The sequence below is a fragment of the Microcaecilia unicolor genome, chromosome 9 (genome assembly GCF_901765095.1).
Source record: "Microcaecilia unicolor chromosome 9, aMicUni1.1, whole genome shotgun sequence".
NCBI lineage: Eukaryota > Metazoa > Chordata > Amphibia > Gymnophiona > Siphonopidae > Microcaecilia > Microcaecilia unicolor.
In genome coordinates, this window is record NC_044039.1 from 203,163,023 (window position 1) to 203,185,403 (window position 22,381).

Consider the following 22,381-nt stretch of genomic DNA (forward strand, 5'->3'; position numbering starts at 1 on the left):
CATTCCATGTAGAATCTCAAATATTTATTTATTTAGGTTTTGCTCACACCTTTTTCTGTAGTAGCTCAAGGTAAGTTACATTCAGGTACTCTGGATATTTCTCTGTCCCAGGAAGCCTCACAATCTAAGTTTGTACCTGAGGCAATGGAGGGTTAAGTGACTTGCCCAAGATCACAAGGAGCAGCAGTGGGATTTGAACTAGCCACCTCTGGATTGCAAGACCGGTGCTCTAACCACTAGGCCACTCCTCCACTCCATACAGTAGCTAGAGTGCCTGTATGCTTTTTATAAAAGTGCTTCCCAAAAAGTTGTCACACAAATTTACATCTGTCCCTAAGCAGGAATAACTTGTATGTGCCAGTAGGAACCCAGTACTTGGGACACACCCAGCCAGCCAAGTTTTCAGGATACCCACAATGAATATGCAGGAGATAAATTTACATGCATTGCCTCCATTGTATGTAAATTTATCTGAAGTATATTCATTGTGGGTATCCTGAAAACCTGACTGGCTGGGTGTGTCCCAAAGACTGGGTTGAAAATCTCTACATTATACTGTATAAGAATTCATCCCACCCCCACTACACCTACACATAAACATTTAGCATTTTCATTTAAGCGTCTAAATAGCCCTGGGACAGATTGCAGGGGAAGGTAAGGCAGAGGGGAAAAGTTAAGAGTGAAAAAACAGGGAGGGGGCATAAATGTTTGTTCAGTCACAGGCTGATGCTCAAAGGATTGTGGTAGAATCAAATTCTAGTGTGATTGTATTTTTAAAATTACCGAGCATACTGAGAATAATGACCATGCAGATTAATGCTGCGTTAAAATCACCGTATTAACTAGCTGCTTACTGTTCTATGTAACTTTCCTATCAGTGCCTGAATGCTGATTGTCTCAGGCACTGACAGGAAAGTTGACATTTCTTTTGAAAAAAAAAAAGGGGGGGGCATACCATGGTGTCCCTTACCCCAACCCCTTCCCTATTGATTTTTTTTTAATGCCTAGCCTAGCTGAGCATCGCACCCCCCACAACCTTCCCTAACATCAAACACCTGTTAAAAAAAATCTCTGGTGGTCTGGTGGACCCCTGACCCTCCCTTCAAAATCTTTGAAAAAGCCCTGGTGGGCTAATGAGACCCAAGCCACGACTCCTCCCCCCCCCCCCCCCCCCCGAGATCTACCCTGGTGGTCTAGCAGTTGCCCCTCAACCTCATCATACCTGGGAGGGGGAGGAGGAGGAGGGAAGGATTCCTACTCCCTCCTACTGGGTGTGTCAAAACTGGACTTTAATACCACCTATAAATAATTTTATGTACATTCTGTATTGTATTACTAACAATTGAGCCTTTCAGGAAGCTCTCAAATATGATCCTCCATGAAGCCCAATCCAGGGTCTCTCCCAAATCCTCTTCCCAGTCCACTAAAAACTTAGGGGTCTGTTTACGAAGCCGCACTAGTGGCATGAACAGCCGCTAGTGCTGCTTAGTAAAAGTGGAACGTTAGACCTTTGGATCGCCCGTGTCATAAGCGCCTTATCCGTTTGGGAGATTCCTCTTTTACTGGGGCCCCCGAGAGGGCTTGTTCTGTTGGGTTCTCGTCTTTAATTAAATCCACTAACAGCTTGCCGTTTTATGTACTGACCAATCTGACAATAGCAGAACCTCTGTTTGTTTCCCAGGTCGAACTCCTCTGTAAGCTCCTCAAAGGGCATGGGTTTTTTTTTTCCCATTTTGACCAGTTGCCCAATAGTTTTGAGCCCTTGCCTCTCCCGTGCATCCGTAACTCCTGGTTGAAAGCCTTGATTGAATCTAATCAGGATCAGCCAGAAGCCCTTTTACCTAGCAGCCTTTTTCGGATCATATTCCAAATTCTCAAGGTGAGATATGCAAACTGGTTGTGCACTCTTGCATCCCAGAGTTCACAGCAGTGCCCAGAGGGGATCTTTCCCAGTTTCCTTTCCTCTAATTTGATCCGCTGCTTCTCTTACTGTGTTCAAGTAGCGCCTTGAGTTGACAAGCCTGGTAATGTCTGTGAAAGCTGAGCACTGCCATCCCTCCCTCCCTCTGAGGAAAACTGGTCTACTGACTCTCAGGGTCTCTTGTTCCATATGTAGCTAAGGATCTTTTGAGGTATTGCCCAAAAGGTCTTTTCCGGGATCCAACTTAGGAGAACGGGATAGAGATACAAATATTTTGGGCGCATCATCATTTGCCCCTTGTTAGGATACATATAGTTTTGCCCATCTGCCTAACACCGAGAAGGTAGTTTTCTCTATCGAGTTGAAATTAAGATCTTTGCGCTTCTTGTATTCTTATGTTAAATCTCGGCAGTGTGAGCTGAGCAGACGGAGGATAGATTTCGAATCAGCAGTCTCTAATTGTCTAGTTCAGCGGTTCCCAAACTGTGCGCTGCACTGCACTGTGCCGCATTCACAGGGGAGCCACGACATGTTTACAAGCCCCTCCAAAACTGTGGCTGGCTGGCGGGGATGCCCAAGCCCCGCCAGCTGAAGAGGTCCGCTGCCCGAGGAAGTCACCGCTGACGCCAGCGCTCCCGCACGTGCTCAGTTCATGTTGAATTCAGCATGCACAGGAGTGCCGGATTGGGCAGCTGAAGCATGTCGCCAGTCTTCTCGCTGTTCAGGCATCATAGCGCTCACGCCTTGGACCTCTTCGGCTTGCGGGGCTTGTGCATCCCTGCCACCAAAGGTATGAATCAATGCTGGCAAGGGGGGGAGGGGGAAACACCTGAGAGGAAATGTGCAGCCTGTAGGGAAGTTTGGGAACCCCTGGTCTAGTACTTCTTCACTATGATAGGACTAAGGGCCAGATGCACTAAACTTAATGAGCCATTAACGTGGGTTTTAAACTGGTTCTAGCCAGTTTAATGTGCAAGTAGTAAACCAGGACATGCACAAAAGGGCATTTTCCTCTCACAGTAGCAGCTAAGGAAAACGGAATGCAGATGGGCAAATTAGTATTATAATGTGGAGGAGTGGCCTAGTGGTTAGGGTGGTGGACTTTGGTCCTGAGGAACTGAGTTCGATTCCCACTTCAGGCACAGGCAGCTCCTTGTGACTCTGGGCAAGTCACTTAACCCTCCATTGCCCCACGTAAGCCGCATTGAGCCTGCCATGAGTGGGAAAGCGCAGGGTACAAATGTAACAAAAAAAAAATCATATTGTAATGAAATGCATTACCATTTTCCGATTGCCTAACCATGGAAAATCTAACGGGAAGTCTGTACCTCTCGTTGGGGCTGCATGGGATTTATTCGCCTGTAAAAACTTCTATAAATTTAGGCCAAAAAAAAAAAAATTGGGAAAAAAAACGTCCAAGTGCTCGTCAGGGACGTCCTTTATGGACTTCCTTCACTCAAAACAACAACAAAAAAAAGCAACCAGTCGGAAACCTTTGCCTAGCCACGTCATCAGGGACGTCCTTCACTAACAAAAAAAAAGGACGTCCCTGATGAGCACTTGGACGTTTTTCCCCCAGATTTTTTTGTGATGGGTGGCCTTTTGTAATGACCACTGCCAGAGAGAGACGAGCGAGGACGTCCAAATCAAAAAACTATTTGGACGCTCTTTCGATTATGCCCCTCCTCCAGGTCTCTCTCAGCCAATCACAGCGCATTTAGCTGACACCAGTGACAGCTAAACGCGCTGTGATTGGCTGAGAGAGACCTGGAGGAGGGGCATCGGACGTGCTGCTAACACGCCGGGGCAGACAGAAAGGAGCAAGGCGGCCGGAGCAAAAGCCGCCGATGGCAACCAGCAGCATCGGGGAGCCTCCTCGTAGCCCTTTGATCTCCCACCCGATTATGGGGACGACTTTTTTTTTTTCCTTTCAGTGAAGGACGTCCATAAAGGACGTCCTTGGCATGCGCAGAGCATGTCGTGGCTGCTCTGCGCATGCTCAGCTGGCCGACTGGCTTGGAAGGAAATCCCATGCAAATGAGCTAGCAGCGACCAGCTCATTTGCATGCGATTTTCTTGATGCATTCCCGTTGCTTACCGATTCGCTAAGGAATCGGTAAGGGAAGGGCATTAACGATTGTTTTAGTGCATCTTCCCCTAAGAGGATTCAGGGAAACCAGACCCCTGTGCTGGAAAGCACATGTTCCGAGCAATGAGTCTGTGGATCACACTGCCAGAAAAACAGCAGCAAAAACAAACAACGTGTGCATTTAATTTGCAGTGTATCAAGGAAAAATTCTGTAATATAAATGTTATTGTAACCTAGCGGGTTCCACACTGCATCTGTGGAGGAGTTGTAGAAATAGGCTTGATGTCCGCCCAAAGCATTTTTTTTTTTCCTTTCCTTGGCGCTGCCTATTTCAAACTACACAGAGTTTCATTTAACTCTTTATTTGCCTGGAGAAGGAAAGAGAGCAGAAAGAGGGAAGACATGGGAAAGGATCTACAGTTTTGCTGCAAATTAAAAAATTGTTTCAGAGTGGCAGGAGTGGCCTAGTGGTTAGGGTGGTGGACTTTGGTCCTGAGGAACTGAGTTCAATTCCCACCTCAGGCAGCTCCTTGTGACTCTGGGCAAGTCACTTAACCCTCCATTGCCCCAGGTACAAATAAGTACCTGTATATACTAAGTAAACCCCACAGAAAGGCAGCATATCAAGTCCCAGTTCCCTTTCCCTATTTCAGATTCTACATGGAATGTTGCTACTGTTGGAGATTCTACATGGAATGTTAATGTTGCTATTCCACTAGCAACATTCCATGTAGAAGGCTGCGCAGGCTTCTGTTTCTGTGAGTCTGACGTCCTGCACGTACGTGCAGGACGTCAGACTCACAGAAGCAGAAGCCGGCGCGGCCACATTGGTGATCTGCAAGGGCCGACTTCTACATGGAATGTTGCTAGTGGAATAGCAACATTCCATGTAGAATCTCAAATAGTAGCAACAGTGGAGGAGTGGCCTAGTGGTTAGGGTGGTGGACTCTGGTCCTGGGAAACTGAGGAACTGAGTTCGATTCCCACTTCAGGCGCAGGCAGCTCCTTGTGACTCTGGGCAAGTCACTTAACCCTCCATTGCCCCATGTAAGCCGCATTGAGCCTGCCATGAGTGGGAAAGCGCAGGGTACAAATGTAACAAAAATAAAATAGATACTATTGGAGATTCTACATGGAATGTTGCTACTATTGGAGATTCTACATGGAATGTTGCTATTCCACTAGCAACATTCCATGTAGAAGGCTGGCAGGCTTCTGCTTCTGTGAGTCTGACGTCCTGCACGTACGTGCAGGACATCAGACTCACAGAAGCAGAAGCCTGCGCGGCCACATTGGTGATCTGCAAGGGCCGACTTCTACATGGAATGTTGCTAGTGGAATAGCAACATTCCATGTAGAATCTCAAATAGTAGCAACAGTGGAGGAGTGGCCTAGTGGTTAGGGTGGTGGACTTTGGTCCTCAGAAACTAAGTTCAATTCCCACTTCAGGCACAGGCAGCCCTTGTGACTCTGGGCAAGTCACTTAACCCTCCATTGCCCCAGGTACAAATAAGTACCTGTATATACTAAGTAAACCCCACAGAAAGGCAGCATATCAAGTCCCAGTTCCCTTTCCCTATTTCAGATTCTACATGGAATGTTGCTACTGTTGGAGATTCTACATGGAATGTTGCTATTCCACTAGCAACATTCCATTTAGAAGCCTGCGCGGCCACATTGGTGATCTGCAAGGGCCAACTTCTACATGGAATAGCAACATTCCATGTAGAATCTCAAATAGTAGCAACAGTGGAGGAGTGGCCTAGTGGTTAGGGTGGTGGACTTTGGTCCTGAGGACCTAAGTTCAGTTCCCACTTCAGGCACAGGCAGCTCCTTGTGACTCTGGGCAAGTCACTTAACCCTCCATTGCCCCATGTAAGCCGCATTGAGCCTGCCATGAGTGGGAAAGTGCGGGGTACAAATGTAACAAAAACAACAGTATCTCTATAAGTTTTCTACAGTTTTCAGTGGGAAAAACTTGGGTAGCTGACAACAGCCTTTTTTTTTTTTGCATTACAGCTAAACTAGGATAGATTTTTTCCCACACCTTGCATGATAAACTTCTTCTTTCACGCCATGTCCAAATATAACTCCCCTGAAAGGACAAAAGGGGTAAAGACCTTGCCTCAAAATAATACCGTTTTATTGTTGTTGCTTTTTTTTTTTTTTTTTTTTTTTTTTTTTTAACTGTAGCCTGTTGAAAACCACTTTAAGGATGCATCTACAGCAGTGCTGGGCCAAGAAATCTATGCGAAGATGAGTAAAAAGAAAAATGTGGAAGACGCTGAAGAAAAAGTTTTTCCGACCTGGGAGAATAGGTCTGTTTATTTACCTGAGGAAGTGGAGAGCAACAGCTTTGCAAACCTCTGCCTTTTAAGGTACTGTGTGCTGGTTTGTCCTCGTGATCCTAGGGCCGTCCTGTGAAAGGAAAGTGTAGTGAAACTACTTCATGATCAAAATTCAGTGGGCTTCATTTTTTTCTTCTCAAAAGGGGGGGAGTGAATGGATTTGGGAAGAGCTATTTTAGGCAGGTATCTCTCTACTATAAGTGTTGTGACCTCATTTGTTGACTGCACTTGTGCTGCTACCAAGAAATACAAACCCCCGGAAGCAGCTAAGAATCTGCTACAAAATAAGCACCCCCTGTACCACATCAAAAAGCTGTCATTTGTTTGGCTTGACAAGAAGCTGCTTGAAATACCATGTGTTCATTCAGGGCAGTCACAGTCTGGTAAATATATTTGTTGTACGCCTTCCCCCTGTGGCATTGAAAAATCACCCACTGCCATCACAAATGCATCATTAACGTCAGAGATCTACCCCCATTGCTCTTGAGCTTCATATTTTGGCCATAGCAATGTACTGTCACTGTTGATATCAGTGGATATAAGAGCTATGTGTGATTAAGGGGCAGGTTTCTGCACATTTTTTTTGGTTACATTTGTACCTGCACTTTCCCACTCATGGCAGGCTCAATGCGGCTTACATGGGGCAATGGAGGGTTAAGTGACTTGCCCAGAGTCACAAGGAGCTGCCTGTGCCTGAAGTGGGAATCGACCTCAGTTCCTCAGGACCAAAGTTCACCACCCTAACCACTAGGCCACTCCTCCACTTGAGGTGGGTTAACACTAAAATCAACGTACCTTAAATACAAAGGCTCTGCTGTAACTGTTGGGGGCGTGTCTAGCATCTCTCTTACAGTTGTCGCATGGACAAGTTCTCTGATGCTTATTACTTTTAGGTGCTTTGAACACAGAGGCACCTAATACCATCTGTTGAGTTAGGTGAACCCGTGGTTGACTGCACATTTGACGGTTAATGCTACCTGCAGTGAGCAGTGCACACCCTAAGTACATAAGTAGTGCCATACTGGGAAAGACCAAAGGTCCATCTAGCCCAGCATCCTGTCACCGACAGTGGCCAATCCAGGTCAAGGGCACCTGGCACGCTCCCCAAACGTAAAAACATTCCAGACAAGTTATACCTAAAAATGCGGAATTTTTCCAAGTCCATTTAATAGCGGTCTATGGATTTGTCCTTTAGGAATCTATCTTACCCCTTTTTAAACTCCGTCAAGCTAACCGCCCGTACCACGTTCTCCGGCAACGAATTCCAGAGTCTAATTACACGTTGGGTGAAGAAAAATTTTCTCCGATTCGTTTTAAATTTACCACACTGTAGCTTCAACTCATGCCCTCTAGTCCTAGTATTTTTGGATAGCGTGAACAGTCGCTTCACATCCACCCGATCCATTCCACTCATTATTTTATACACTTCTATCATATCTCCCCTCAGCCGTCTCTTCTCCAAGCTGAAAAGCCCTAGCCTTCTCAGCCTCTCTTCATAGGAAAGTCGTCCCATCCCCACTATCATTTTCGTCGCCCTTCGCTGTACCTTTTCCAATTCTACTATATCTTTTTGAGATACGGAGACCAGTACTGAACACAATACTCCAGGTGCGGTCGCACCATGGAGCAATACAACGGCATTATAACATCCGCACACCTGGACTCCATACCCTTCCTAATAACACCCAACATTCTATTCGCTTTCCTAGCCGCAGCAGCACACTGAGCAGAAGGTTTCAGCGTATCATCGACGACGACACCCAGATCCCTTTCTTGATCCGTAACTCCTAACGCGGAACCTTGCAAGACGTAGCTATAATTCGGGTTCCTCTTACCCACATGCATCACTTTGCACTTGTCAACATTGAACTTCATCTGCCACTTGCACGCCCATTCTCCCAGTCTCGCAAGGTCCTCCTGTAATCGTTCACATTCCTCCTGCGACTTGACGACCCTGAATAATTTTGTGTCATCGGCGAATTTAATTACCTCACTAGTTATTCCCATCTCTAGGTCATTTATAAATACATTAAAAAGCAACGGACCCAGCACAGACCCCTGCGGGACCCCACTAACTACCCTCCACTGAGAATACTGGCCACGCAATCCTACTCTCTGCTTCCTATCTTTCAACCAGTTCTTAATCCATAATAATACCCTACCTCCGATTCCATGACTCTGCAATTTCTTCAGGAGTCTTTCGTGCGGCACTTTGTCAAACGCCTTCTGAAAATCCAGATATACAATATCAACCGGCTCCCCATTGTCCACATGTTTGCTTACCCCCTCAAAAAAATGCATTAGATTGGTGAGGCAAGACTTCCCTTCACTAAATCCGTGCTGACTTTGTCTCATCAGTCCATGTTTTTGTATATGCTCTGCAATTTTATTCTTAATAATAGCCTCCACCATCTTGCCCGGCACCGACGTCAGACTCACCGGTCTATAATTTCCCGGATCTCCTCTGGAACCCTTCTTAAAAATCGGAGTAACATTGGCTACCCTCCAGTCTTCCGGTACTACACTCGATTTTAGGGACAGATTGCATATTTCTAACAGTAGCTCCGCAAGTTCATTTTTTAGTTCTATTAATACTCTGGGATGAATACCATCAGGTCCCGGTGATTTACTACTCTTCAGCTTGCTGAACTGACCCATTACATCCTCCAAGGTTACAGAGAATTTGTTTAGTTTCTCCGACTCCCCCGCTTCAAATATTCTTTCCGGCACCGGTGTCCCCCCCCCAAATCCTCCTCGGTGAAGACCGAAGCAAAGAATTCATTTAATTTCTCCGCTACGGCTTTGTCCTCCTTGATCGCCCCTTTAACACCATTTTCGTCCAGCGGCCCAACCGACTCTTTGGCCGGTTTCCTGCTTTTAATGTATCTAAAAAAATTTTTACTATGTATTTTTGCTTCCAACGCTAATTTCTTCTCAAAGTCCTTTTTTGCCCTCCTTATCTCCGCTTTGCATTTGGCTTGGCATTCCTTATGATCTATCCTGTTACTTTCAGTTGGTTCTCTTCTCCACTTTCTGAAGGATTGTTTTTTGGCTCTAATGATTTCCTTTATCTTACTGTTTAGCCACGCCGGCTGACGTTTAGTCTTTTTTCCCTTTTTTCTAATACGTGGAATATATTTGTCCTGAACCTCCAGGATGGTGTTTTTAAACAGCATCCACGCCTGATGCAAGTTTTTTACTCTGCGAGCTGCTCCTTTCAGTCTTTTTTTCACCATTTTTCTCATTTTGTCGTAATCACCTTTTCTATAGTTAAACGCTAGCGTACTTGATTTCCTAGTTTCACTTCCTTCAATGCCAATATCAAAACCGATCATATTATGATCACTGTTATCAAGTGGCCCTCGTATCGTTACCCCCTGCACTAGTCTGCTAGAGGGCGACAGAAACCGGGGTTCTTGCTTTTGGCTGAAACCGAGTCAGCAGCCGATATTTGCCATTCGATTTTGGCCAAAAACAAAACTGAAAACTGTGCCCCCCCCCCCCCCCCCCCCGGAAGAAGGTGAGCCTTCCTGGGCCAGCCAGCCACCCAAGAACTTCCCCACTAGCCAAAAGGCCCTCCCAAGGCCTACCTTTAAATGCCCTACTGGCTTCTTCTGGGCAAGAGCTTCTGCCCATGCCAGTTCCAGTCGCAAAATGGCTGCCGGGACTTCCTGCAGCAGACTCGGCATCCATTTTGGCTGAGAAACCGACAGAAGCAAGAGCAACTGAGGATCGCTCTGGTTTAGAAGAGGTCACTAGACCACCAGTACATTTAAAGGTAGGCCCGGGTAGGGTCTTTTTGGGTGGGGGGGGGGGTGGGGGACTGTCAGACCTGTGAGTTCTTGTACCAAGTAGAGCGCTGCCAAGCCCGGTACTCGGACCAGGTTCTGCTTGGCGGCCGGACAACCCTGGGTTTCACCTGCACTGACTGCCGTTCCCCAGAGGTTGAGCCTCTAGGTGCGGGCGGCCTGCAGGGCTTACGAGATGGAGCAGGAAGCGGGGTGATGAACGTGACGGCCATAAAGGCAGCAGGCAAGAGAGTGATCCAGGTACAGGCAGAGTCAGTAGGCAGGCAGAAGGTACGAGAATAATCCAGGTACAGGCAAGGTCAGTAGGCGGATAGCAGACACAAGAGTAATCCAGGTACTGGCAGAGTCAGGCAGGCAGCAGACACAAGACTAATCCAGGTACAGGCAAGGTCAGTTAGGCAGGCAGCAGACACAAGAGTAATCCAGGTACAGGCAAGGTCAGTTAGGCAGGCAGCAGACACAAGAGTAATCCAGGTACAGGCAAGGTCAGTAGGCAGGCACCAGACACGAGAGTAATCCAGGTACAGGCAAGGTCAGTAGGCAGGCAGCAGACACGAGAGTAATCCAGGTACAGGCAAAGTCAGCAACAAAGGACCAGTAGATAAGAAGCAGACTACAGAGTTAGAAACACCTACCAAAGTAGAAGCCGAAGCATGGAGTCCAGGGAGAGCTCAGCTGATAAAGTGCTGGCGTCTGACATCAGCAGGGAGAAGGGGTACAGCCATAGGACAAGAGCAGGTGAAGGAGGAACCGGAAGACCAATAGAAGAGAAGCAAGGGAAGCCAGGCAGAGGAAGAGCAGACCCAGGTGGGTGGAAGTAAAGCAATCAAGGAGCTTGGAAGACAGAGAGAGAGCAGAGCCAGGTGCATGGAAGCAAAGCAATCAAGGAACCTGAAGCCAGAAAAGAACTACACACAGTCAAGTGTGCGTGTTGACGGGACCTTGCGCAGCCCGAGGATGCTGCTTGCGTTGAGGTAGGGGACATGACAGGGACAGGAGGCCAGAATTCTGTTTATTTATTTATTTGCTGCATTTGTATCCCACATTTTCCCATCTCTTTGCAGGCTCAATGTGGCTTACATTATGCCGCCATGACAGTCGTTATTAGCGAAATAAGAAGAACAGTGGCCTCTATATCCTGCACTAAGCAGTTAGTGCAGGACTTTTACTGCACTGGCTGTTGTAAAACGCACTAGGTGTTAGCATGGGCTAGCATTTATGGTTAGCACATGGAGGAGTGGCCTAGTGGTTAGGGTGGTGGACTTTGGTCCTGGGGAACTGAGTTCAATTCCCACTTCAGGCGCAGGCAGCTCCTTGTGACTCTGGGCAAGTCACTTAACCCTCCATTGCCCCATGTAAGCCGCATTGAGCCTGCCATGAGTGGGAAAGCGCAGGGTACAAATGTAACCAAAATAAAATAGATACTATTGGAGATTCTACATAGAATGTTGCTACTAGTGGAGATTCTACATGGAATGTTGCTATTCCACTAGCAACATTCCATGTAGAAGGCTGCGCAGGCTTCTGTTTCTGTGAGTCTGACGTCCTGCACGTACGTGCAGGACGTCAGACTCACAGAAGCAGAAGCCTGCGCGGCCATATTGGTGATCTGCAAGGGCCGACTTCTACATGGAATGTTTCTAGTGGAATAGCTACATTCCATGTAGAATCTCAAATAGTAGCAACAGTGGAGGAGTGGCCTAGTGGTTAGGGTGGTGGACTTTGGTCCTGAGGAACCGAGTTTGATTCCCACTTCAGGCACAGGCAGCTCCTTGTGACTCTGGGCAAGTCACTTAACCCTCCATTGCCCCATGTAAGCCGCATTGAGCCTGCCATGAGTGGGAAAGCGCAGGGTACAAATGTAACCAAAATAAAATAGATACTATTGGAGATTCTACATAGAATGTTGCTACTAGTGGAGATTCTACATGGAATGTTGCTATTCCACTAGCAACATTCCATGTAGAAGGCTGCGCAGGCTTCTGTTTCTGTGAGTCTGACGTCCTGCACGTACGTGCAGGACGTCAGACTCACAGAAGCAGAAGCCTGCGCGGCCATATTGGTGATCTGCAAGGGCCGACTTCTACATGGAATGTTTCTAGTGGAATAGCTACATTCCATGTAGAATCTCAAATAGTAGCAACAGTGGAGGAGTGGCCTAGTGGTTAGGGTGGTGGACTTTGGTCCTGGGGAACTGAGTTTGATTCCCACTTCAGGCACAGGGAGTTCCTTGTGACTCTGGGCAAGTCACTTAACCCTCCATTGCCCCATGTAAGCCGCATTGAGCCTGCCATGAGTGGGAAAGCGCAGGGTACAAATGTAACAAAAATAAAATAGATACTATTGGAGATTCTACATGGAATGTTGCTACTATTGGAGATTCTACATGGAAGGTTGCAACTATTGAGATTCTACATGGAATGTTGCTACTATTGGAGATTCTACATGGAATGTTGCTATTCCACTAGCAACATTCCATGTAGAAGGCTGCGCAGGCTTCTGTTTCTGTGAGTCTGACGTCCTGCACGTACGTGCAGGACGTCAGACTCACAGAAGCAGAAGCCTGCGCGGGTACATTGGTGATTTGCAAGGGCCAACTTCTACATGGAATGTTGCTAGTTGAATAGCAACATTCCATGTAGAATCTCAAATAGTAGCAACAGTGGAGGAGTGGCCTAGTGGTTAGGGTGGTGGACTTTGGTCCTGAGGAACTGAGTTTGATTCCCGCTTCAGGCACAGGCAGCTCCTTGTGACTCTGGGCAAGTCACTTAACCCTCCATTGCCCCATGTAAGCCGCATTGAGCCTGCCATGAGTGGGAAAGCGCAGGGTACAAATGTAACAAAAAACAAATAAAACCCAAGTTTGCTTTTATATAACCCTTGTGCTACAGGAACTTGATTCAGAGGAGAAGAAAGTCCATTCTGAATTCAGGTCCAGAATTGATCTGATCCCAATTATGTGTTCAAGATTCAGAAATAATTTTTGCAGAGTTCAATGAGGTTTACAGAAGTTAGTGGCCAAACTCCGGTACTATGTAAGCCACATTGAGCCTGCAAATAGGTAGGAAAATGTGGGATACAAATGTAACAAATAAATAAAAAGTAGCATCCTCATTCAGAACTTTCTCTTAATGTTTTTGGGCTGGAAGTCAAAATTTGCCATTCTGACCTTGAAAGTTTCGAAACTACCACAAACTCATAAGCCATTGAATTGTAATTTGCTGGGTTCAGATCTTAACTTAGATGAAACTTTGTGGTGGTTTTTGTCTTTTCAGACCCACATCAAGTGATACCAGCATTAATTACCAACACTACAACACTTCAGCATCTGACATGGTTAGTAGGCCGATAAAGCCATATTAAAAATCATCGTAAAGTTTATATTAACAATTTATCTTGTTGCTGTAACTTATGTATTGACAAGCTGCTCTCTTTCTCCTTACATAGGCGAGTTATTATGTTTTTGTGTTATTTTTTGTTGTTGTTGTTGTTGTTGATATTGTGTTAGCAGCCGCCTGATCCTCTGTTCATTCCAATATCTGAACTCTAAAGCATTTCCAGCAGATAATACGTCCAGTTGCAGGTTCTGCCATAGATCGTTTCCTTTAATTATCGAACACTGTTCAATTTTAGGATCCGAGCAGTGAGATTGAACAGAAGAACGACAGCGTACTTCAAGAGGCAAATGTTACGCACAGGTAGGGGATTTTGTTTGCAGAACTGATTCTGTGTTATACACAGACCCCCGCTATTTCCAGATGTGTTACCAGTCTTGTCCAAGGTTCATAAGTATTCCAGTAGGTGAGAACAATGGAATAGAGAATGACACGGGGATAAAATTTGGCCCCGTCCCCGCAGGCCCTGTCTCTATCCCCGTCCCCACAGGTTCTGTCCCCGTGGACTCGGTTCTCATCTGCAGAAGCCTCGAACACATATGAGGTAAAATTATGTATAATCATACCTGATAATTTTCTTTCCATTAATCATAGCTGATCAATCCATAGACTGGTGGGTTGTGTCCATCTACCAGCAGGTGGAGATAGAGAGCAAACTTTTGCCTCCCTATATGTGGTCATGTGCTGCCAGAAACTCCTCAGTATGTCGATATCAAAGCTCCATCCGCAGGACTCAGCACTTAGAGAATTACACCCACGAAGGGACACTCTGCCCAGCTCACCACCGCCGAAACGGGGGAGGGGAATTAACCCAGCTCATCCCCACACAAGTGGGGGAGGGGAATCCGTCCAGCTCATCCCCGCGGAGCGGGGGAGGGACACCACACCCGCCGATGCGGGGGGATCTGGCTTATCCTGCAACCGCAACCGCGGGAGGAGCTGACTGACCCTAACACCGCCGAAGCGGGAGGGGTACAAAGCTGCCCTACAGCCGCACGAAGCGGGAGGGAGTGCCGGCAGAATTTATGTCTCAATCCAGCCCCGTAAAACGGAGGGGAGAGGAATGCAGCAGCTCACTGTAACACAAACTCGTCTCAACTCTCGAAGAATCCAAGTGAAAGAAGAACTTGAACACGAAGTCCTCCTGAAGTAACTGAAGGCTAAACTTGAACCTAAAATTCAACCAGAATATAAACAGTACAGATATCTGGGAGGGGCTATGGATTGATCAGCTATGATTAATGGAAAGAAAATTATCAGGTATGATTATACATAATTTTACCTTCCATATCATCAAGCTGATCAATCCATAGACTGGTGGGATGTACCGAAGCAGTACTCACCCAGGGCGGGACATAGAAATCCCTGACCTCAACACTGAAGCTCCAAACCGGGCCTCCGCCCGTGCAGCCACAGTCAAACGGTAATGCTTGGAGAATGTATGAGCCGAAGCCCAAGTTGCCGCCTTGCATATCTCTTCCAAGGAGACGGATCCGGCCTCTGCCATCGAGGCCGCCTGAGCTCTCGTGGAGTGAGCCTTCAGCTGGATAGGCGGCACCTTCCCCGCGGCCACATAAGCCGCTGCAATGGCTTCCTTGACCCATCTTGCCACTGTAGGCTTAGCAGCCTGCAGACCCTTACGAGGACCTGCAAACAGGACAAACAGATGATCCGATTTCCGGAAATCATTGGTCACTTCCAAGTATCTGATGATGACTCGTCTCACATCCAGATATTTAAGAGCAGAGTACTCCTCTGGGTAGTCCTCCCTACGAAAGGAAGGGAGACAGAGCTGCTGATTCACATGGAAGCGAGAACCAATCTTGGGCAGGAAGGAAGGCACTGTGCGAATAGTCACTCCTGCCTCAGTGAACTGCAGAAAAGGCTCTCGACATGAGAGCGCCTGGAGCTCGGAAACTCTTCTGGCTGAAGTGATAGCCACCAAAAAGACTGCTTTCAACGTCAGGTCTTTCAGAGATGCCCTCGACAAGGGTTCCAAAGGCGGCTTCTGCAATGCTCTTAGCACCAGGTTGAGATTCCACGCAGGCACCACTGAGTGCAGAGGAGGGCGCAGGTGATTAACTCCCTTGAGAAAGCGCACCACATCTGGCTGCGAAGCCAGGGAAACACCCTTCAGGCGGCCCCTGAAGCAAGCCAGAGCCGCTACCTGGACTTTAAGGGAACTGAGCGACAGGCCTTTCTCCAGACCTTCTTGCAGGAACGCCAACACTGAAGAAATTGGAGCAGTGAAGGGAGAAAGTGAGCCTGCTTCACACCATGCTGCAAAGATACGCCAAACCCTGGCGTAAGCAGTAGAAGTAGAGCGCTTCCTCGCTCTCAGCATAGTGGCGATGACCTTGTCTGAGAAGCCCTTCTTCCTCAGACGCTGCCGCTCAATAGCCAGGCCGTAAGACCAAAGGGGGAGGGATCCTCCATCACCACGGGACCCTGATGTAACAGGCCCTGCTCCACTGACAGCCGCAGAGGATCGTCGACTGAGAGCCTGAACAAGTCCGCATACCAGGGACGTCTGGGCCAATCCGGACCCACCAGGATTACCCTGCCGGGATGCTTTGCCACCCGGTCTAGCACCCTGCCCAACATGGGCCAGGGCGGGAACACATAGAGGAGCTCTTGTGTCGGCCACTGTTGGAGAAGAGCATCTACTCCCAGGGATCGAGGGTCCCGTCCTCTGCTGAAAAAACGCGGCACTTGGCCATTGGCCGATGACGCCATCAGATCTAGGCTCGGCTGGCCCCAGCGCTTCGTGATGTCCAAGAACGCCTGAGCAGATAGTTGCCACTCTCCGGGCTCCAAGGTATGGCGACTGAGAAAGTCCGCCTTGACATTCATGACTCCGGCAATGTGGGCCGCTGAAAGCTGCTCCAGGTTCGCTTCCGCCCACTGGCAAAGACTCATAGCCTCCTTGGCTAGAGGGGCGCTCTTGGCACCTCCCTGGCAGTTGATATAGGCCACAGCCGTGGCATTGTCCGACAGGACCCGTACAGGCTTCAACACCAGTACCGGGATGAACTCCAATAACACCAACCGAATGGCTCTGAGTTCCAGGAGGTTGATAGACCACTTGCCTCTGCAGAAGACTAGAGCCCCTGCGCTGTCCTTCCCAAGCAGTGGGCTCCCCAGCCCATCAAAGAGGCGTCTGTCGTGACGACAATCCACTCCGGGGTCACCAGAGGCAATCCTGCAGACAACTTGTCTGTCTGCGTCCACCAGCTCAGCGCCTTGCGCACTGCTGGGTCCACGGGAAGGCGCACAGCATAATCCTCCGACATCGGAGTCCAGCGCAGCAGCAGAGATAGCTGTAGTGGTCTCATATGAGCCCTGGCCCAGGGCACTACTTCCATCGTGGCCGACATAGAGCCCAACAGCTGCACGTAGTCCCAAGCCCGAATAGGAGAGGCTACTAGGAACTAGTCCACCTGAGCCTGAAGCTTGACAATCCGATTGTCTGGCAGGAACACTCTGCCCACTTGGGTGTCGAATCGAACTTCCAGATACACCAGGAACTGAGTCGGGCGCAGCTGGCTCTTCTTCCAGTTGATGATCCATCCCAGGGAGCTCAAAAGAGCAATTACCCGGTCCATAGCTTTGCCGCACTCTGCATAAGAGGGGGCTCGGATCAACCAGTCGTCCAGATAAGGATGGACTTCTACTCCTTCCTTTAGCAGGAAGGCCGCTATGACCCCCATTACTTTGGAAAAGGTCCGCGGAGCAGTAGCCAACCCGAAAGGGAGGGCTCTGAACTGGAAGTGTCGTCTCAGGACTGTAAAACGCAGAAAGCGTTGGAGAGGAGGCCAGATGGGAATATGCAGGTACGCTTCCTTGATGTCCAAGGAAGCCAAGAACTCTCCTGCCTTCACTGCCGCTGTAACAGAGCGGAGAGTCTCCATGCGAAAGTGCCTCACTTTCCAGGCCCGATTGACCCCTTTGAGGTCGAGGATAGGCCGGACAGAACCTCCTTTCTTTGGAACCACAAAGTAAATGGAGTAACGTCCCTTGCCAATCTGATTTTTTGGCACCGGAACGACCGCACCCAGGCGGATCAGGTTGTCCAAGGTCTGCTGCACTACCACAGCTTGACCGGAGACTTGCAGGGAGAGAGTACAAACCCGTCCCTTAAGGGTTGGCAGAACTCTAGCTTGTAGCCGTCTCTGATGACTTCCAGCACCCACGCGTCTGAAGTTATAGTGGTCCACTCGCCCAGAAACGAGGACAGCCGTCCTCCAATCTGCACTGGGGCGTGGACCAAGGCCCCGTCATTGGGTACGAGACCCTGGGGGAGGACCGGAGGGAGCACCTCCGGGACGGCGGTCTCTGCGAAAGGAATGCTGCTTGGGGGAGAAATTCCTCTTGAAGGAAGAGGGGGCAGAGGAACCCGACTTGCCCGGGCGGTACCGATGGGCTTCCTGCAACCGTCCTCTGGAGGTATCGGGACGAGTACTAACCCGAGCCCTGACCTCTGGTAATTTCTTGCCCTTAGACGTGCCGAGATCGGTCACGATTTTGTCCAGCTCGACCCCAAAGAGCAGCTTGCCTTTAAAAGGCAATCTAGCCAGGCGGGATTTAGAGGCGTGGTCAGCAGACCAATGTTTCAGCCAAAGCCACCGCCGCGCAGAGACTGTCTGAGCCATGCCTTTAGCTGAGGCTCTCCAGACATCATACAGCAAGTCTGCCAAATAGGCTAAGCCCGATTCCAGGGCCGGCCAATCAGCCCTCAAGGAATGATCCGAGGGGGAAGCCCGCTGCACCATAGTCCGGCACGCCCTGGCCACATAGGAGCCGCAAACTGAGGCCTGCAAACTTAAAGCAGCTGCCTCAAAGGACGACCTTAAGGCCGCCTCCAATCTTCTGTCTTGGGCGTCCTTTAGGGCCGTGCCACCTTCCACCGGCAACGCCGTTTTCTTAGTCACCGCAGTGATTAAAGAATCCACGGTAGGCCACAGATAGGCCTCACGTTCACTCACAGCCAAAGGATAGAGGCGGGACATAGCCCTAGCCACTTTAAGGCTCGTTTCCGGGACATCCCATTGAGCCGCAATTAAGGTGTGCATGGCATCATGCACGTGGAAGGTTCTAGGCGGGCGCTTCGTCCCCAGCATAATGGCAGAGCCAACGGGCTGAGGGAGAGACGTCCTCCGGAGAGGAAATCTTCAAAGTGTCCATGGCCTGTAACAACAGGTTGGGCAAATCCTCTGGGCTAAAAAGCCGCGCTGCAGAGGGGTCATCCGCTCCAGCCGAGCGGGGATCTATCTCCTCCAAGGAATCCGCAAAGGATCGTTGGGAGACCTCAGACACGCTGCCCTCATCTACATCGGAGGAGACAAAAGTCCTCCAAGGCCTGGAAATCAACCCGAGGGCGTTTACCTCTGGGAACCTCAACCTCTTTATCAGAAGAGGGAGCAGGGGCAGCGTTTTGCATGAGGAAAGCCTGATGCAGCAGCAAAACAAACTCGGGGGAGAAACCCCCCAGACTGTGCACTTCCGCAGCCTGGGCAACAGCCCTAGACGCACTCTCAACCGGCGCTCGCAATAGCGGGGGAGAGACATGCTGCGCATCCAAAATGGCGTCCGGCGCGAAACTCCGTGAAGGAGCCGCGCGGGAAGAACGGCGCTTAACTTTAGCCGCTTTTGTGCCGTCGCCCAAATTAAGGGCGTTCATGGCATTAATGTCTCCAACCTCAAGGGCGGCCCCGAAGAAGCCGTCCGAGCCGCGTGGCCGGCCAAGATGGCGGAGGCGAGGAGCGGGGGATGGGCGTTTATGGCGGGAAAAAACCGCCACGCCGGAGGAACGACCGGGACATTCATCGGTCACTAAACTATCACCCATCAAGGGCGAATCAGGTTGTAAAACCCCCGCATCCCCTCTAGAAGCGCTCCAGCGATCCGGGGAGCGACCCTTTGCGCCCTCGCCCTCCGACGCCATTGCCACGAGGAGAAGAATCGGGGAACCCCCTGCCCGCTAGAAAAAGGTAAAATTACCTGCTTGCCGCTCCGAGCTGTAACGAACTGGTGTCCCAGTGAGTAGCTGCAATGAACGTTTAAAGAAAGGTCGAATTAAACGCCTTTAAAGACGTTTTAAAATTTTTTTTTTTTTTTTTTTTTTTTAAACGGAGCCAGCGGGAGGGGGGAGAAAAGGAGGGACCTGGCACCACCAGGTTTGCACTTGCTCAAAAGAGCCCTCAACCCCAGGCCTCAACAAAACCTAAGGATTAGGCTTGGAGGCCTAGCCAGAGCTGCTGCTGTGTGTGACCACCACCTGCTGAGATAGAGAACATACTGAGGAGTTTCCGGCAGCACATGACCACATATAGGGAGGCAAAAGTTTGCTCTCTATCTCCACCTGCTGGTAGATGGACACAACCCACCAGTCTATGGATTGATCAGCTTGATGATATGGAATTTTATATTTAAGTCTTTTTATTAATGTATAAAATGGAACAATATGATGTGCAGCTGTTGTGTATAAATTACAAATAGAAAAGAATAATAACAATGAGCAACTATAATAAAGCCACTCTCTACCCTTCCAATCCCAACAATAGCTGACTTCTACTACCCCAAGGAATCCAAATGCACCCTGTTCAAATATCCAGGGGTACAAAATACAACTCGTTCTGTTTGCTCTAGAGGGGAGAAATATGCCCTGTGAATCACTGTTATGATTTTTTAATCTGTAGATGAATAAGAAGTCATCAATAATTTCAAGATTGAGCCTAACTGTCCTGTCTTCCACAGTCCCTCCTGCAATAGAAGATGTCTTCTTAGAAGATGTGCTGGTAGCAGGATGTACAGGATCCCCCCATGCACATTTTGCTAGTTGTGGCCAGCATGCTTTATTTTTCCAAAAAAAAAAAAAAAAAATTATAGTATTGTCATCTGCATCAATCAAACATAAATAACAGTCCAGTTGAGTAACAGGCTTCAAAGTAGAAAGTGATATGGGGACAAAGTTTGTCCCCATCTTCACGGGCTCTGTTTCCATCCCTGCCCCGTCCCCATGGGATATGTCCCCCCAGGCTCTGTCCCCATGCCCATCCCCACGGTTACCGCGGGTTCCGTCCCCGTGTCATTCTCTACAATGGAAGCTGTAACGTGACATAAGTGATTTGATTATATACTCTGCAATGTTAGACTAACATACAAATAAGGTCCATCATCCTGCATGGGTCAACTGACCCAATATCTTTTAACTAGAGTAGGTTAAGCATAATTACTGGGCAGACTGGATGGGCCAGTTGGAATAAAAAAAAGGCCATACATTGATCGTTCTCCTGTGATTCTTCTTACAGGAAGAAAGTCAAATGGGAGGATGAACCCGAAGTAAAGATTTCTTCGGAGCCAGAAGCGCTTTCACTGTCGGAACACTTTCCTGATATCTTGTACTTCCTTCTGCTGCTCTGGCTGCTTATCTACCTCTTACTGATCCTTCCGGAGCTGAGCATCGGCAAACTTAGATTTCTTCAGCAATAAAAGCAGTGGTGTGTTTATACTGTACAAATCCATGAATCGAGATGATGATACAGATACTCAGAGCTAACAGAGATCCTTATTAACCCATTTTACAAATTAATGGTACAGTTTTAGCACGTTCCCTTTTGCAGATACCCCCCCCCCCCCCCCGAACAGAAGAGAGATCAGAGATCTTTATGTCCCAGGGGCCTGCAGTTTGGTCTCTTGTGGCCTTTTTACATAAATAGCAGGAAAATGAACTCTTAATTGGAAGAATAAGAAAGGAGGCTCAATAAATTGTGCTAAAACGAATTCTTAAAAAGACGTCTTCATTCCAGTACGCCCGGGTTTCCTCACCGTGGATTTGCATGGCGGTTGGATTGATGAGATGATGCCATTTTTTTTTTTTAGGTGTGTTTGTGCCTTCCCTTCCGAAACACTGAAGAAAAACTGCTCTCGTCCTGGATATTGACTTGTACTGCTCAAATTCCGCTAACTGGTGGAGCTGGCCTCTCTGTGCCCTATAGCTATGGAAGAGGAGTGACAGAGAGCTGGTTCTGCATCTTTCAGGGATTATGTCCGCTTCCTGAATTTCTTGACTGGAGTAGTGTAAGTAACATTCGAGTTCTGATGACGGACCTCTCATCGCTGGATATCCTAAAGGCATCTCTAAGTTGCGCACAGAGAGCTGCCTTCTGCCTGTCGATCGACAGAATCCCGCAGTAAAAGACAGACTTATATGACTAGGCTAGAAACACAAGTGCTCTGTTTAATACGTGGATCTCGCTATGATTTGGTAGCAAACCAGACTGGCATCTTTTCACTGTATGGTCTGGGACAGGTGTGTTGTTTGCACAACCTAAGTAACGTAGGAACTACAAAACACAGGCGGTCTTAATAACTTCAGGGGGAGGGGGGGGTGCTTCCAAAAATGAACTTGCTCCTAAAAATCATATAAACTGTGCCCAAGATTTAGGGGGCAGATAAAAGACGTTATCTTTTCTTAACTTTGCTGCTTTGTAAAGGCACAGGGTTGCTGGTTGCATGAAAAAAAAAATCCATAGCCCCTTGTAGAGTTTTGATAACTAGCACACTCCGTACTTACAAATCACTTGTGCAGCCTTATCCAGGATGAGACTCGCTTGCAATATTTTTATTTGTGATGGATTGCAATATGAAATGTATTTTAGGGGATGGGGAGTTCTTACCAAGTACAAACTGCTATGAAGTCTTAAAGGGTGAAAGGAATAGTTATTTTTTAAAAGAATGAAATTTTCTAGCACAAGAATCTATTTTGTGTATATTTGATATTAATACCAGTAGGATTGTATAAAAGACATTTTTAACAT

The 22,381-nt window shown here is 48.2% G+C and overlaps 1 protein-coding gene across 3 annotated transcripts in view; it reads left to right on the forward strand.

Moving 5' to 3' along the window:
- The window catches only part of CLMN (calmin), a 210,747-nt gene extending 189,442 nt beyond the window's left edge, over positions 1-21,305 (forward strand). For all 3 annotated transcript variants that reach the window (XM_030214489.1, XM_030214491.1, XM_030214490.1), the window contains 4 exons: positions 6,204-6,388; positions 13,443-13,503; positions 13,801-13,865; positions 20,873-21,305. In XM_030214489.1, coding sequence (XP_030070349.1) covers positions 6,204-6,388; positions 13,443-13,503; positions 13,801-13,865; positions 20,873-21,053 — 492 coding nt within the window. In that variant the 3' untranslated portion in view covers positions 21,054-21,305. The remainder of the gene's footprint in view (positions 1-6,203; positions 6,389-13,442; positions 13,504-13,800; positions 13,866-20,872) is intronic.
- The last annotated feature ends 1,076 nt before the right edge of the window (positions 21,306-22,381 follow it).